Here is a 16,727-nt window from a genome sequence, read left to right as displayed (position 1 = left end):
GATTTGATAAATGTCAACACTTCGCTAGATGAGAAGTCAGACGCTCACTGGAGTTATTGCGGTTCATCCTGAAGGGAACATGAAGCACATTTCATGACAGAACAGTGGTTGAGGTATTCGGACAGTGAGATCTCTAGAACCGAGCCGCTCGCGTGGTCATCAAACTATAACATTTACAGAAACATGTTGCGGAGCAGTTTGATGAATGGATGCAAAGTGTTTTTAAAACACTCTGTAAGTTTGACAGGGTTTGTTGAGCGGGCGTGGTTCTGTGTCTTCAGTAGGTTAAAGTGTTTGTTTGTTTTAAAGGGCCAACCAGGAGAACCAGGTGCTCCAGGTGTTCCAGGCTCACAGGGATCCAGAGGAATGCCAGTAAGCAGCTGATCATCACTTACAATACTGTACTGTGTAAACTGTATATTTAAAACTCCTTCAGTGATTCAAAGGGTCTGTCTGTGCTCGGTTTCAGGGTCAGGATGGGAGAGACGGTTATGGACCTAAAGGAAGCAAAGGTGCCAAGGTAGAGCTGACCTTCATAACTCGAAATACAGAATAAAAAAAGACATTTGGAACTGAGTTTGCAGAGCAGTCAACATGAAACATGACTGAATGTGTCCCTCCACTCTGGGATACTGATGGAGATATCCAGCAGGTGGAGCTAACTATGCATTCAGTCTGATGCAGAAGAAGAGGACGCAATGAGATGAGTTGCTGAGTCTCAGTTCAGGTCTGCGTCCTCTGAAGGACTCGGCCTCTGTGGTCTGTGAAGGCGAGTCCTTCAGAGAGCTTGTTCACCTGGTCAGCTGCTGTTAAATGTGACGGTCGAGCCTCTGGAGCATTTCCTGGTTGTCACCAGATGTTTTACTCTTACATCACGATTTCTGCTGCCCAGGCTCGCGAAAGAGACGATCTACGCCACGCGATGTTGCCATTTTCTCTCTTTCTTTCTTCTTTTTCGGGTGTGCAAAGAATCTTGGGATATGTGAGGCCACGAAGGATCGTAGCGGTGCATCCTCCAGAAACAGGGAGAAGAAGGAGCCTCTGGAGGAGCCTTCAGACGGGGACAGACTTCAGATGCTCCTCTGAAGGATGCAGACCTGAACTGAGACGCAGCCAGTGCGTCATTAAAAGAGCATCTCTGTTAGTTTCATGTATTAACATGAGGAATGATTACAGTCTCCTCATCGCTCCACATCTGTCAGTCAAAATCATCTGTTACATTTTGCTTTTTGTTTTGCATTTTTTCTGTTCAGTGCAACTTTTTCATCTTTCCACCTTTTTCACAGTGTCATTTTGGATACAAGTTGAAATTGTGCATCAAAAATGAGCAGTCCTGCTGAAGGTCACTCTCATGCACTACTGAAACTGGGGGATTGTTGAGGCGTCATATCGGTGGAGTTTAAAGTATATCTGGGCATAAGGTACAGAATATGTGCTGTGCAACATTTAGGGAACCCGACACAGGCTGACATGAAGCTGCTGGTCCTGATAACTTTCCTGGCCGTGTAGCTTTAAGTTGATGTCAGATTTTCACCTCTTAGCTTTTCTTTACAGGGAGATCCTGGTTTTCCTGGTCACCCTGGTCTACCGGTGAGTTCATGTATTTTCTCAAAATTTAAATCTAAATGATCCCCCCACCTCATTATGTTGGTAACCAGGCTGTTGAAGGATGAGTGACGACTTTCTGTCTGTGTGTTTTATGTGTTCAGGGTCCTCAGGGTGCAAATGGAACCAAAGGAGGTCCAGGAGGCAAAGGGAGCAAAGGTCAAGAGGTGAGACACAGCACACCTGTAAGTTTACCTTACTCATCCATTGTGTTTTTGCTTCAGCAGTGACTTTTATTTCTCGTCTTGTCGACCCAGGGGAGACCAGGCAGAGACGGAGGAGACGGCGACCCTGGAACAGATGGAGGTCCAGGACACCCGGTGAGTCGGCAGCGAGGGTTCAGTCTCCCAGCTGTTCTCTTGGAGCAGCAGGAGACATGAGTCAGTTAGGATTTGTTCTCTATATGATCGTCAAAAGGTGCATGACCACAAATGTGAGATTCATTATTGAAGAATTAAGATGCACATGTCATTTTCAGTTGTTCATGAGTGTCGGTCTGTAGTCTGGTGGTGCAGCAGTGGATACAACCGGGTCAACACACTGTTGCCCCCTTTTTGTTTTCTCACACTGAGCCAAGCAGCACCAGCATGAATCCACTCCAGCGTGTCCATTTAATCATATGGATGCTGTTATAAAGAGTCATGATCCTGGCCCATCACACATGGTGGGAAGTGACAAAGAGACGTTGTTCTTCTGCTCTATATTCCCTCATATAATGACCCTCAGTAAATAAAGCAGAGGGATGCTGTTTCCTGGAGCAGAAGTTCACTGAAGACTCGGACAGGAGGACTGAGGATCTGAGAATCCTCATGTATGTTGTCAAAGACTCCTCAGGCGGCCGTAGCTTCACATGTCGACATGTAAACAGTTGGTTCTGATGGGTCGACCCTCTTCATCAGCTCAGAGTTAGTACGCAGAAGAAGCAGGTAGATGTTTCTTCCCCTGGTGGGAATCCAGACGTGCTGGTGGAATTCAGGTAAGAAGTTTACAGCAAGAGTGGAGTTTTCTAACATCTCTGCTGTGTCTCCTGCGCAGGGTCCCAGAGGTCCTCCTGGAGAAGGCATCCCGGTAAGTCCACCTTTTAAACTCATGTGCCAACATTAAGGGAGTAATTAAATATACTTATACATGACATGTTTTCTTTTGTCACAGAAATGCAATCTGATCCGCATCATCAGAGACAACTGCAGTAAGTGTTGAATATGTGAACAAATTCATGTGTTGCAAAAAATGTCTGTGAGTCTCGACTCAGCTCAGCAGACGTTTTATTTTGAAGACATGTCAGTAGATCTTGCTTCCTGTCAGTACAGGGAAATAATAGACTGTTAGATCACCTTCAGACACTTCAAAGTGAAAAGAAAGGTTTTAAAGTTCATGTTAATGTTAGATCATTGTGATAAGATAATCTAAGATAATGACAAGATATTTTTTGAAAAGGGTCCAGATTGACCAGCAGACTGTCACAAGCTGAGAATATACAGTATCATCATCAGTTGTAGAGGGATTTAATCATGTGCTAGAGACAATTTATTGTAATTTACAGCCTCGATTAATTCCAGGAAACACTCAGTTCTGGCTTTCCTCACCGTGATTGGCAGCTATTTCTAAGTAGTCTGAAAGCTTCCAGTGGGAATCATCTCCAGAGCGTCTGGTGTCGCACCAGGCGACACATCTTTCTGTTAATGAGTCACATCATCCATTTGTAAAGGAGGACGGAGTTTGATATCTGTTTTTCACTCTGTGCTTTTTAAAGGGCGCTTGTTGTCTTGATGAAATAATCATTCAGCTGTTTTTCTCTTCCTTGCAGCGTGTTGCATAGGTATGTATATCTCCATTTTGTCAGCCAGAATCTTTTGGTACGTCAAAACAAAAGTGCAGATGCTGGAGGTGAGATCACAAAGCAAATATTAACACATTCAACCTCTCACCATCTCTTTTACAGACTTTCATGATGAAAAATATCAAAAACACACATTTATACTTTTTCTGAGGCTAAATTTGCACATTTAAACATAGAATATCAGAAATATGGAAAAATAATTGGCTTAAAGTAATCCAGTGTTTCGTGGTCACGTCTGTAAGTTGAAGTTTGACATATCTTTACAGGCTGTTTTCTTAAAATTAGTTTTTTCTCCATCTGAGTCAGAATTTAAATCCATCCAGTCCAGTTTCCCTGTGAAACCTCTGAAGTTGGTTTTGTGTTAAAGTGAAGCTGTCGGCAAAATGCAACCTCGGTTTTTTTTGTGAACGTACCCGAGTCAAACCTTCATGTAAAAGCATAATTATGATGAAAGAGCCACTTTTAAGATTTACTGTATTCACTTTTTCGGGTCAGACTCATTGTCAATTTATGATAGCAACAAAATCTCTATTTTTAAAACACTAAGAAAACACTTTTAATCTTGAAAGTGTCTCTTTTGTCATAATTATGCTTTTACATGAAGGTTTGTCTCAGGTACATTCTCCAAAAAAGCCGAGGTTGCATTTTGGCGAGAGTTTTGCTTTAAGTCTGATCACACGTCTCCAGTTTTGGGATGTATTTGTGTCGTAGTGTTCTTTTCAAACATTAACTCCTCCAGGTCGACCCCAGTGCCCGGCCACCCCCCTCGAGCTGGTGTTCTCTCTGGACATGTCTGCGGATGTGACCCCGGCGATCTTCGAGAGGCAGCGTAACGCCCTCATCTCCCTGCTGGAGGACCTCGCCATCACCGAGAGCAACTGTCCGACAGGAACTCGCGTCGCTGTGGTGGGATACAGCTCCTCCACCCAGTACCTGATTCGCTTCAATATCTGGCGCTATAAGAGACAGTTGATCGAGTCTGTGAAGAACATCTCCCTGGAGGGATCTACCGACCAACGCCAGCTGGGGGCCAACATGTTGTTTGTGGGTCGCAATGTCTTCAAGCACGTTCGTGCAGGACTAACAATGAGGAAAGTGGCTGTCTTTTTCACCAATGGGCCGACGGAGGACAATAATGACGTCACGACTGCCCTGATGGAGCTCCGGGCCCTGAACATCTTCCCAGCAATCCTCTCCATGCGTAACGCTGCACTTATTCAAAGAGCAGTCGAGGTGTGTTTGGTTCATTAACATTCAGAACAGAACTCATTTTGTTTACTCAGTTGGTGTTGGTCCGGAGCCAGTGGCTACTCAGGGAACTGGGCCGTTGCATTTCAACAGCCAAAGAACCGGATCACCAACACTTTGCTGGTCTAGAACAAAGAACCCTTTACATCAGGGACTGGTTATTGTGACCAAGGATGTACTAAAATCTATGACCACCTTTTTTAAAAACCAGAGGAGGAAACCTGCTCTCACAGGTTCAACCAAATTGCAATTGATTCGGTTTGGTCCATTTCATCTCCTTGCTGTTTTTTTTCGCCTGCTATGGTGCAAAACCGTCTTTAATTGGTGTAAATTATTATTAATAAGGATAAGATGCATGTTATCCTGATTGTTCAAAGTAATTCAGAAAACATGAATGTTATGCTTAATGTGACATTATCATGTTAACTTACACCTCAGCTGACCCTGTGAGCAGCACCTGGGATTTAAATGTTGATTTCTAGTTAAAGGTGGACAATATTCAGTCTGAGCATATTTCCTGCCAGCTAAAATGTGGTTACACCATCACTTCAATGTGTCCAAACTTCAATGTGGTCCAAAGGTCCTGACACACCACTTGATGAGCAGCACCAATAACAGCATTCCTCAGAGCTCAGTAGTCAGTCTCAGTCAGAGAAGGCAAAAAAACATCTGATGTGCAGGAATCGTCTTCAGGTTGTTGTTGTCATGTTATCGTGCTCAGTGCTTACTTGACCAGGCTGACGTCAGGTGTTCCGGTCCTGCTCTGAGTGTCTCACTTCAGGGTTGGTTTTACTGTCCGGGAGGAGAACACATCATTTCTCTCAGCAGGCTTCTCAGTATCTCAGTTTCAGACCTCGAGCTCTCTTTGCACTTAGTCTCCCTTTTCAGCTTCGATCACATTTACTGTCTGGTGTCAGAAATTTGATTTCAGCACTGAAAACCTGCAGCCGTCACTTGAACAGTTAGACTGTTGATCTCAGGTAGAAAAGTGTAAACCTGGCGACGAGTTAGCTCCCAGTTCTGTTTCACTGAAATCTTAACAACCACAAGATAAATGTTTGAGCATTAAACTAATTGAAGGTGATGACTCATCTCAGGTTGACGACACTGGACACTCCATCTTCACAGTGCTGGGGAGGAACATGGCTGCTGACCTGAGGAAGGTGAAGAACTGTGCCATCTGTTTCGGTGAGCTCGATTTACATTTGATGTCAGTATTAATCTTCATTTTAGTATTCTTGGCCTATTCAGGTTGTGTTAACAAACTGATCAAAGAGATTCAAATGAGAAGAAGGTCGTCAGGTTTGTTGTGTGATGAGTATTTTTAAAAAACAGATGGCATGAATATGACGATATCACTGCAGTTTTGTTCTTGACTGGCCTTGAACTAAAATCCAGAGAGGCAGAGACCTTCTTAAAGTGACGACACCACCTTGTAGCTATAGCAAAAGCTTTAAGCTGGTCTGTAAGGAAGACGAGGCAACGCTACATACTGTTGTACACATTTAACATAAAGACAGACTGCAGTCACAGTTGGCGTCTCCATGGTTACTCTGTGGTTTCCTCAGACCCCTGTAGGCCTTCAGAGGAGTGCTCCTTCATCCAGGAGCCGGCGCAGCCTCAGCAGGTGGACATGGACCTGGTCCTGGTGGTGGACAGCTCCAGGGAGGTGAAGGCTGATGAGTATGTGGGCGCCCAGCAGCTGTTGGGCTCTGTGGTGGAACAGCTGGCTGTGAGCTCTCAGCCCCGCAGGGCCGGGAACCAGGCCCGGGTGGCTGTAGTCCAGCAGAGCGGTACCCAGGTCACAAAGCCGGAGTTTGGCCTGCAGACCTACCAGAACCACGACCTGATGAAGACCCACCTGATCCAGACCATGAGGCAGCAGGGCGGCTCCTCGGCGCTGGGACACACGCTGGAGTTCACCCTGAAGGAGGTGCTGATGAAGGCCAGCCAGCCCCGGAGGAGGAGGGCCATACTGACGGTGGTGGGAACCCAGACGGCTTACGAGGACCGAGCCCGGCTGCGCTACTTCTCCCAGAAGCTCAAGTGTGAGGGGGTGGCCATGTTTGTGGTGACGGTCAGCGAGCGCTTCAACCGGACGCAGGTGGAGGAGCTGGCCAGCCTGCCTGTGGACCAGCACCTGATCCACCTCAGCAGACTGAAGGCCGAGGAGCAGGGCTACGCCCAGCGCTTCTTCAGGGTCTTCCTCTCCGCCCTCGACAGTAAGAACCAGACTCAGGATTGAATTAGAGTAAAAGGGTTTTTATTTTACAGCTCCAGATGTCACGTTGTTCAAATACAAGCATGAATCCGACGCCAGAGTGTCATTTGTCTCCACATGTTTACGTGTTTTACTGTAAAAAAAAAAAAATCAAAGATAATGATTTGTGTTTATAGCTGCAAATAATATTAGCACTGAATCTGAGTTCCCCCCTGATCAAGTGATCAGCCTAATGTGTGTCAGCTAATTGGACCACTGTCATCAGTTTCATGACTGAACAAGCAAGTTGTAACTGAATAACTGCAGCTAAACTCTGTAAACCACCTTGGCAGTGGATTCCCCCGTCGTAGTAAGTTAACATGTGGGGAGTAAAGACATCTGTTCATCAGGAATCTCTGTCAATGTTTTGTTCAACAGCTGCAGCTTAAAGTGAAACTCTGGCCAAAATGCAACCTCAGCTTTTTTTTTGTGAAAGTAAATGAGTCAAACCTTCATGTAAAAGCAAAGCAATTACGACTTTTAAGATTTACTGTCATTTTTGTTTTCAAAAATCAGGCAACACAATTTTCAAAAGGTCAAACTCACCTTCAGTGGGAGTGCTACGGGCACTTTTACAATAGCATCAAAATCTCTATTTTCAAAACACTAAGAAAGCTCGACACAACATGAAACTTTGCTGGTAGCATCACCAGGGTCGTAAAAGAGCCCAAAGCACATTGAAAATGAGTTTGACCTGAAAAAGAAAATACGGTAAATCTTAAAAGTGCCTCTTTCATCTTAATTATGCTTTTACACGAAGGTTTGACTCGTATACGGTCCCAAAAAAAGCTGAGGTTGCATTGTGGTGAGAGTTTGGCATCAACAACATTTCTTTTTATTATCTCTAATCATAAACAAACTTGAATGTATCTGTCCTGTTTATTTCAGAGGGAACCAACACGTATCCTCCTCCTGCAATAAAACAGACCTGCAGCCAGCTGTCGGACATAATGATAGACGAAACTTTAAACGGGTAACTCACACTTTCTGAAGATTTACACATAACAATAGACAGCTGCCTACTTATAAATGATAATTCATTTTGAGCTGTGTTGGTGTCACTTGATGAAGTCCAGTTGTTCACCAGTGACTGTAAAAGTGAACAGAGTCACTGGATTCTGAAGAGTTAAACAAACCCTCCTAGCGCGAAGCTACCAAGCTGTCCAAGGCTAACCAGCTATCAGTGCTGACATATGAACATTTCATCTTATGTTACTCGTCTGAGTTTGATGCAAACACACAGAATATAGGGGCGCCGCTTAGCTCTGTTGGTAGCACGTGCGACCCATGTGCCGAGGCTCTGCAGCGGACCCGGGCTCGACTCCCGGTCTGAGTCCCTTTGCTGCGTGTCACTCCCCCAATCTTACCCTGTTTCCTGTCACACTCTTCAAGCTGTACTGTCAATAAAGCCAGAAAAGGCCAATAAATACTTAAAAAAAAACAAAAAAACACACAGAATACGAGCAGCAAACTTGCTGCTTTAATCCAAATTGCCGGTGTCTGTCCCTCCGCTTTATTGCGGCTGTACAGTCGGACGTTTTAACAGTCAGACTCTTACAGGGATTGACTCACTTTTGGAGCCGAGTGGCTGTCAGAGGACCTGGAGTTCTAGGAATTGGTCTCCACCTCCTCCTGAGGGGAATATCTGCGTCTTCAGCTGCTAATTCATCCACTGCGTTCAGCAACGAGTCAACGCTGAGAACTAGAGACACCGAGACAAAACTAGGGGCTAAAAAAAAAGTTTAAAAGCTCCATAGAGCTGCAGGTGGTGATGACAACAAGCAAAATCCTTTCATTCATAACGTTTTCTTCCAATGAAAATAGAAATTAGTCCTTATTTAAGAAGACTTGTGTTATTGACTTTTATGTATCCTTTGATTAAATATTCAGTATAAAAGTGTCAACATGAGTTCTGGCTGCTGTGTGTCCAGTCAGGGCTCGGCTGAACTGGAGGAGGAGTTTATGGCAGATGAAGTAACTGACGTGTCTCAGGTCCAGACGGGACAGAGGGCTGTGATGACATCACCGAGCAGAGCCACCGACCCGGGTTCACTCTCAGGAGCTCCAATCAACGGTAGCACACACACACACACACACACACACACACACACACACACACACACACACACAGAACAGCTGGTTTATTCACTGATGGAACAACGTTTGTATTATCACCTCATTAATATTGTGAATATTAAAATTATGAGTTTGTTCTTTATAACTACATATTGCTCCTTTACACCTCATGTCAAACCAACAGTGACGTAACACTGATGAGCATCGTGTCTGTATCGCTGTTTTTCCTTCATCACCGTAAACACACACACACACTTAAGCACCAAATGTGTATTAATGCGCTGCTGAATATAGTCCCTAACAAATCAGTATGTCCTCCTGTTGGTTTCATAAAAATAAGTGTGAGCAGCTGATTTTTTTTTTAACCATGAGACCATAGATTTCTTGTATTATTTCATGTGTTCTGTATATTTAAGGCTGCAATTTAAGATTATTTCCATATTCCATTAATCTTGATTATTTTCTTGACTAATCAACGAGCTGTTTGGTCTGTAAATTCTCAGAAAAGGGTGAAAAATGTGGATGAGTCTCCAGATGACTTTCTCAGTACTTTTGGAAAAATATGCCTCCCTTAAAAAGCTGGAATCAGAGAATTACTCAATCAGACTGATCAGCTCTCAAAGTAGTTTTACACTCAAGATTCATAAATTCATAATTGCAGCTTTGTTATCTTATATTCCTGCAGCAGTGTCTCATTAGGTTGTGTCTTCAGGAGACACTGAATCAGACAGAACTGAATGTTGCCTGATGGATTAATGGATGAAGCCATGTATGATTTGTGGCAACATCATCCCAGTGTGGTCGGTTCAACTCGGAGGACGTCATCACTAGAAATAAATGTGTAAATCTTCACAGCAAAGAGACGAGATGTGCTCGTTTAACATGTGAATCTCTCTGCTGTCGTCTTCCAGCTGCCTGCCTGCTCAGACAGGACGCCGGCGGCTGCCAGCAATACGCAGAGATGTGGTTCTTTGACAACGATCACAGGAGATGCATTCGCTTCTGGTACGGCGGCTGCGGTGGTAACAAAAACCGCTTTAAGACGAAGAAGGACTGCGAGCAGACCTGTCTGACAAAGACTCAGAGAGGAGGACTCGCTGTCATGGGACGTGAACGGATCGAATGAAGTAGAAGTGTCGCTTTGTTCCGAAGGTGAAGCAGGAAAAATCATCGAAAACATTCATCTTCAAAGAAAAAAACACAGTGACTTCACAGAGATGTGAAGACGAGAGAACCTTTTAAAACGCTGATGAAAACACATGCGGGTCAGTTTCAGCTGATCCAGAACTCAGCAGCTGTCTAACATCTTCTTGACGAGTTTATTCAGGTTTTTTTTTCCTTGAACATGCATGTTTTGTTTCTGAGATTTATTTTAATGAATTATTTGGAGATTGGGTGATTTTTTTTTTTTTTTTAATCTCACAAACTTTCTGCTGGACGTTTGATCCATAACACGGACTTAGAGGTCCTTCAGGATGTGTTTTGTTTTTGACAAGATGAGGTGCTATTTTTGTTTCCTTTTTTAAGAGAAGCTGGACGAATACTCTCATTTAAATTTGGCAAAATTTTTTTAACAACACACTATCATTTTCTTTTCTGCACTACTTTGTGATTAAAAGTTATATTTCACCTAACTACAAAACTCAAGTCGTGTCCATCAGTACCATTATGCAGATTATCTGTCCATATCTACAGCGTCTATAAGTACAAAACAGCCTTCAAGCGGCAAAAACTTTTTCCGAAAGACGAACACCACGAACCGTTTCAATACATTCAACCAAACTTCCAGCTTGTTTCACCTCTGCTGATCTTGACATTTTAATTCCCAGCTCATGAATCCTGTTAAAATACAACAATGCACAATAGAAATAAATTGCTGTGATCAACAGCTGGCAGCAGGAGTTTCTCTCTGCCACAAGATGGTGTCAATTCATCATCGTCAGATCTGAGGTCAGTCAGCTGCAGGAGTCTGACTGCAGCGCTGGGACAGATGAAAGAACAATATAACAATGATGCACTTATCTCATTTTATTCTACTTTATACTTTGACTTCATCACATTCCAGAGACAAATATTGTAATTCTCACTTTTTAAAATCAGTTTGAAGACCCAGGTTAAAAGTTACTGTGCAGATTTTACTAATACAATATGTATATACAATACATATTCATTTATAGATTAACCTGTGATTCATTAAATGTGGTATTATTAGTAACCTACCAAACATTTAATGCAGTAGAAATAGATCCACTTCAGCCAGCTGTGTTTCTCGTTCACGTGTCAGTGCATCAGGGATAATATTCAAATGACAAAAATACTAAAAGTAATGGAGACTTTAGTTTGTTCATTAGGACAGCTTTAAAGATCTCTGCAGACAATAAACTCACCAAATTACACTCACTTTAAACTGCAGATCTACATTAATACTGTTAATTGAATGTGTTGTTTTTTTCATGTTGTACTCAGCGAACACCAACTTACTGAAATACTGAATAATGAATAAAAACCATGTGAAGAGAACCTGTGCTGTTTGTAGCTAACGTTAAAACTTGTGTTTTTTTCAATGAAGATTGGCGCGGTGAGTGTTTTCAACAGATCAGGGAACCAAACTGGTATGATTTAGCTGGTTGAATTAGCTAGTGTGGCTAACTTATGCCACAGGCTCAACGTGTGTAGAAGGTGACAGCGCCTGTGTCATTGTGTTTTAGTGTGTTGTGTACTGAAATCATTTATTTACTGGTGCTGATGACCTGCTAAGTCACCAGGCGGTTAGCTTCTGTAGCTAGGAAGCTAGTTGCCAACAAACCGTAAGGTGCTAGCCGAGCAGAGGACATGTAGAGGAGCGCAAAGGCAGCCTGTACCAGCCAATCAGCGGCAGAGGGGGGCGGGTCTTAGCGAGAGTTTTAGCGCTGGCGTCAATTATGGTGCGTTCCATTCAGTGACGTAATTTCAGTAAAACACGGACGCTCGCTACACACGAGTTTTGACTGGCAAGTTTGCAAACTTCACAAGCAGCTACAAAGACATATTTAACAGTTAAGGGGACTTAATAGAAGACCGAAGAAGTCAGCTCCTAACGCACACTTCTAATTACTTCTGTTGAGCGCAAATTTACTGAATGGAAGTGAAACTGGCGTCTACAAATTTGCTCACTGCACGTTTTAAAAAACTTTGTTAAATAAAAGCGACGAAGAGGTTAAAACTTATTGTTATAGGTGTGTTGTCATGTCAGTGTGTTTGTGTCGGTGAACTCTGGCTTCGCGGCTTTTGCCCGAGTTTTCGACTTGGATGACGATTCCAGTACGTTTTCTTGTCCGAGTGCACTGGAACGCACCATGAGCTACTGTTGCCTGACAAGCTAGCTCGACGTTTTAACTGCCGGAAGTGAACGAGCGGGACCTGCCGTAGAGGTGAAGGGTTCATCTGTACAGGTAAACTATGTCAGGTGAGTACTGTGAGGCCAAGACATACAGAAATAAGTAAATGTTGTAAATGTATTTGCTCGTCAGAATTTTCACCCCGGCAGGGTTTGGAGGACTGAGGAGCCAACAGCTAACGGAAAATAACGTTTTGTTCCAACAGGGTAACGTTCGGCCCTTCATGCTAATCTGTTCTGAGGTCGCATACGCCAATCAAGTTCTTCAATCTGGAAGTCCGCTCAAAGGTAAAGTGCTGATACAACTCTGACTGTTTTACACTAATGATAAAAACAAGTCATATGTCATTTTCAAGTCAAGATAGTCGCAGTTTTTTTCGTAATTAATGTTAAATCTCATGTAGCTTTGAGATGAAGTGCTCATTCAACTACATCATCTGACACAACTCTCATCACCAACTTCAACATGGCCGCCAACTCCACATAGAACTGTTGGCCATTGGGGCGGCCATGAGCTCAGTTGGTAGAGCAGCGCCCCATGTACAGAGGCTTTGTCCTCCCTGCAGCGGCCCTTTGCTGCCCCCCCATCATCCTGTTTGCAGTTGGTGACAGATTTATGTCAACTTCATACCAGATGCAAAGATGGCTCACATTCAAACCAAGAGTGTTATATGACATCTGGATACAGCGTTGGGGGCGGAGTTCCATTCATTCCATGTTAGCCTATGGGGAAAGTCTTTTTGGACCCCAGTGTGTCATGTGATGATGTAATTTCACAGTTTGAGCACTGTAAAACCAGCCCTTAAAGCTTTCTGCTCATCCTAGAGGCCTGTCTGCAGATTCAACTGATGCTGCCATACTGCAGTGGCTACCACGCCAGATAGGACCACAAGGCTGAGCAGCGCCCTCTGGGGTGACCGCTCAACTAACGAGACTGTTGGCTAAGTAGTCTTTATAATCAGGTTTTTTCACAGTGTGATATTTCATCAGTTTTACGACAAACTGAGACTTTCTCATGTTGTAAATGTATCTTTTAAATTGATATTATATGTGTGAATTCTGAAACAATTGAAGCTGGATAAATAAATGATTTGTCTGTATTCATTCACCACCATACACAGTGTTTTCTGACACAAGGCTCCATGATGGAAACTGGAAAGGGCGTTCCTTCTAGGACTAAGCCAGTCCACCTGCAGACCTGATGACCTCAGCTCCGTGAGCCAATGAGGGGCCACATGGTTCCCAGGAGGGAGGTACGTCACTCTCATTAGCTGGCTTGCTGACCCTGCTGACTGATAATAATTTCAAGTCCATAAAACCTCTTTAAACACGTTCTCTGTGATGATCCTGGTGAATTCAGAATCTTTTTTTATTTCTTTGGGGACAGAGAGACGAGGGAGGAGGCTGTTTTATAGACGGCACTGTCTGACCTCCTCTCTGCTGCTCTGAGTGCAGCTGATGGTGCCAACAAGCTCCAAGAGCTGGCAGGAGATGGACATTTTTATCATACCATGTGGCTGTCACTGTTTAAAGAGAGACATTGCAGACTAAAGCTTCAGCTGCTGTAAAATTCACTTTGCATCAGCCAACAATGAAAAGATTAAACTAAGCCGGGATGATTCAGAGGAAGTGTTACTGAAGCCGGTAAAGTAACAGGTCTTCAGGTCTGGGCTGCAGGATGCCATCCAAGATGCAGAACAGCAATCATTCTCTTCAGAATCACAGGATTCTTGTCTAGGTGGTGGTTCTGGTCTGCCACAGTCAAACCAAACGGCAACAGTCTTTATTTGCTGTGACCACAGACGGTGTTGGCAGAAGGACAGAAAGCATCAAGAACACACAGGAGACAAACTAAACAGCTGCAGACTGAGCTGAGACTGATGAGGCCTGATCCTGTTGGACGGTTTGGATTTGTTGTAATAGCGACATCAGGCTCGGGTTGTTTTAGTTCGTTAAACTTCATGATCAGTATGACAGATCATGTTATGGCTCTATGCGGTGTGGACATCACACTCTGTAGCTTCAGTGCACATCTGGGAAATGATACAGCTTTTTATCTTGGGGCATTTTTGTGTTTTTTTTTGTTTTTTTTTTCTCGAGTCAGACCAGCTGTTAATTTCATGCAGACTCTGGATTTGAACCCTTGTGCAAGGCATTTTCTTGTAGAAGATTTTCTCAGTTCTCATCTCGTAAAAAAGAAGGTTGCGGGTTAAATTCCTGGCTGTTGTGTGTCAGGTGTGTGGAGTTCTCTCTCTGTCTGTGTGAAAATCTCTCTGACTCAGGCGAGCTGATGTTTTCTTCATGCTATGTTTAGTCTCGTTCTCTAACTCTCCAAGGAACCTAAAAAAGAAGCAAAGGTCACGACGTCACTGCATCCCGCTTTGTCGCCAAACTGTGGTGACACATTAAACGCACTGTTACTTTGAGGAAACATGTAGATTTCTCCTGTTGTAGAGACATGTAGAGGTCTAGTTGTTGCTCAGAGTTTTTAAGTTGCTGCTCAGAGATGAACAGTGTTGTAGTCTGGCTCTAGTCTGTACAGTCTGTACAGTCTAAAGAGCTCCAGACTCTGATAAGAAGCAGCCAGTTGTGCCAACAGCTGGATGATCCTCTCCTGACTCACAATCAAGCCTCTGAGTGTTTCCTGCTGTATATACACACAGCTGAGAGCTCGGCCCGGTCCACCTCCATGACAGAGGAGGACTCAGAGCTGCTGTGGGCCTGGAGGGTGTTCAGGGAGAACTGGCACACATTTAAAGTGCCCCACAATAACACTTTTACAGTATCTGAACATGTGGAAATAATTGTGTTTGTTTTTCAGCCAGATACTTAAAAATGAGACAATTATGTTTTACTGTGCACATGTGGTTGTTTAAGTTAGTCAAAGCATCATATTGACATGACATCATACTGTAAGCTCATTATACCTGACATATATTTCATAACCAGCTCAGTGGTTGACCTGTTAACTCTGGTGTGATGAGTCCTGGCACTCAGCCAGCAGGCGTCCAAGCTGTTGACCCTTCATGGTGTTTGATTTAAGTTGTGAAATGGTTTGTGAAAATTTCAGGAGACTTTGAAGAGCTATAAAATATCTTCCCTGCTGTTAATGAGCAAAGTGTGCAACTTTAAGAAGGACACAGGGAGGGACAGTGGATAGTAATAATATTCTACTTCATTATGTTAACCTCAGCTGTTATTTTCAGGGTTTTACACGGTGGCCACTTAACCACAGGCCTGCGGAGAAGCAGAGTTAAAATCAATGTATTAATGTATTTTTGTGTTGTTTCATTAATGAGAGTTAATATAACACAGAGCACCAGAACTGTTGCTGTTCAATGGTCCTTATACAACGATTAATGCAGCAGTGTGAAAAATATGGCAAGAATTTCAGTCAAAACGTTCAGAAAAATAAACTGACACTGCTGCTGTCAATGAACGCTGCTCTTTAACTCACAGCTTTGAGATATTACAAGTTCAGTCTTTAACTGCTTCGGGTGCTGGGATGAATTCTAACCTCAAAGAAGAATATGTCATCCTAGTGAACATGTATTTCGGTCATTTTCCTTTTTAATTGTTTCTGCCCGGCCTCACAAATGACAGAGTGAGCCGGTGGAGACTTTAGATGTCTTGGACCTGCTGAGTGTTTCTCCTGTGAGTCCAGGATGATTCAGGATGACTGGATTCTCTGTAACAGCCTCACAGAGAGTTACATAGAAGAATATGTTGATGAATGTGACAGAACACCAGCAGACAGAAGTGTTTTCAAATGATACCTGGACTATGGTGGAGGAGGTACATGTTGTGTTTTAATAAATTGTCTCCTCAGATTAATTCAGCATGTAAACGAACAAGAAATCCAGGAATATCTGCATTTTTGCCTTAAAATGTATAAATCCTGCTCAACAAAGAATCCACACGCTGCTGGAATTGGATTTGTTCTGTGAACAAATGACTTCATTTAAGATCTCAGATTAATGTTCATTCTTTCTAGCTGATAACTTTGGTGCACAAATTGATTATTTGTCATCTCAAATTAATAGAAAAAGAACGAGAAACTGCACACAATACTTTGAGATGCTGTAAAATAACACAAGGCTGTTCAACAGCCAAGACATGTAGTTTTATTTTCTCCACCACTAATCTGAATAAACACAGACGATCCTGCGATCACACATGTGCAGGTTAAGTGGAAATTTGCTTCACTGGTGGTGAGCATAACTTATAACATAATGTAACTTAGGGTCTTCATGTATTCAATATATAATATCATATTTCAAGAGGTCATTTATGTTCCAAAACGTTTTGTATGGATGTCAAAA

At 43.2% G+C, this 16,727-nt stretch overlaps 2 protein-coding genes across 16 annotated transcripts in view; both read left to right on the top strand.

The window, feature by feature from the left end:
* The window catches only part of LOC119006178 (collagen alpha-6(VI) chain-like), a 36,734-nt gene extending 25,185 nt beyond the window's left edge, over positions 1 to 11,549 (top strand). For all 4 annotated transcript variants that reach the window (XM_037074622.1, XM_037074620.1, XM_037074623.1 and 1 more), the window contains 14 exons: positions 310 to 372; positions 470 to 520; positions 1,555 to 1,590; positions 1,710 to 1,772; positions 1,863 to 1,925; positions 2,641 to 2,673; positions 2,758 to 2,794; positions 3,413 to 3,424; positions 4,185 to 4,678; positions 5,791 to 5,881; positions 6,262 to 6,915; positions 7,842 to 7,926; positions 8,885 to 9,027; positions 9,941 to 11,549. In XM_037074622.1, coding sequence (XP_036930517.1) covers positions 310 to 372; positions 470 to 520; positions 1,555 to 1,590; positions 1,710 to 1,772; positions 1,863 to 1,925; positions 2,641 to 2,673; positions 2,758 to 2,794; positions 3,413 to 3,424; positions 4,185 to 4,678; positions 5,791 to 5,881; positions 6,262 to 6,915; positions 7,842 to 7,926; positions 8,885 to 9,027; positions 9,941 to 10,155 — 2,040 coding nt within the window. In that variant the 3' untranslated portion in view covers positions 10,156 to 11,549. The remainder of the gene's footprint in view (positions 1 to 309; positions 373 to 469; positions 521 to 1,554; positions 1,591 to 1,709; positions 1,773 to 1,862; positions 1,926 to 2,640; positions 2,674 to 2,757; positions 2,795 to 3,412; positions 3,425 to 4,184; positions 4,679 to 5,790; positions 5,882 to 6,261; positions 6,916 to 7,841; positions 7,927 to 8,884; positions 9,028 to 9,940) is intronic.
* A 333-nt stretch (positions 11,550 to 11,882) lies between these two features.
* Positions 11,883 to 16,727, top strand: part of col6a4a (collagen, type VI, alpha 4a) — a 71,706-nt gene continuing 66,861 nt past the window's right edge. For 2 of the 12 annotated variants that reach the window (XM_037074617.1, XM_037074616.1), the window contains exons 1-3: positions 12,243 to 12,474; positions 12,612 to 12,693; positions 13,231 to 13,658. The gene's annotated coding sequence lies outside the window, so the exon portion shown is untranslated. Of the gene's footprint in view, positions 12,475 to 12,611; positions 12,694 to 13,230; positions 13,659 to 16,727 lie in introns of all 12 variants that reach the window. The other 10 variants (XM_037074612.1, XM_037074610.1, XM_037074609.1 and 7 more) reach the window with 10 other exon arrangements.

Source organism: Acanthopagrus latus, chromosome 17, assembly GCF_904848185.1.
Source record: "Acanthopagrus latus isolate v.2019 chromosome 17, fAcaLat1.1, whole genome shotgun sequence".
Taxonomy (NCBI): Eukaryota; Metazoa; Chordata; class Actinopteri; order Spariformes; family Sparidae; genus Acanthopagrus; species Acanthopagrus latus.
This window is presented reverse-complemented; position numbering and strand designations above follow the sequence as displayed.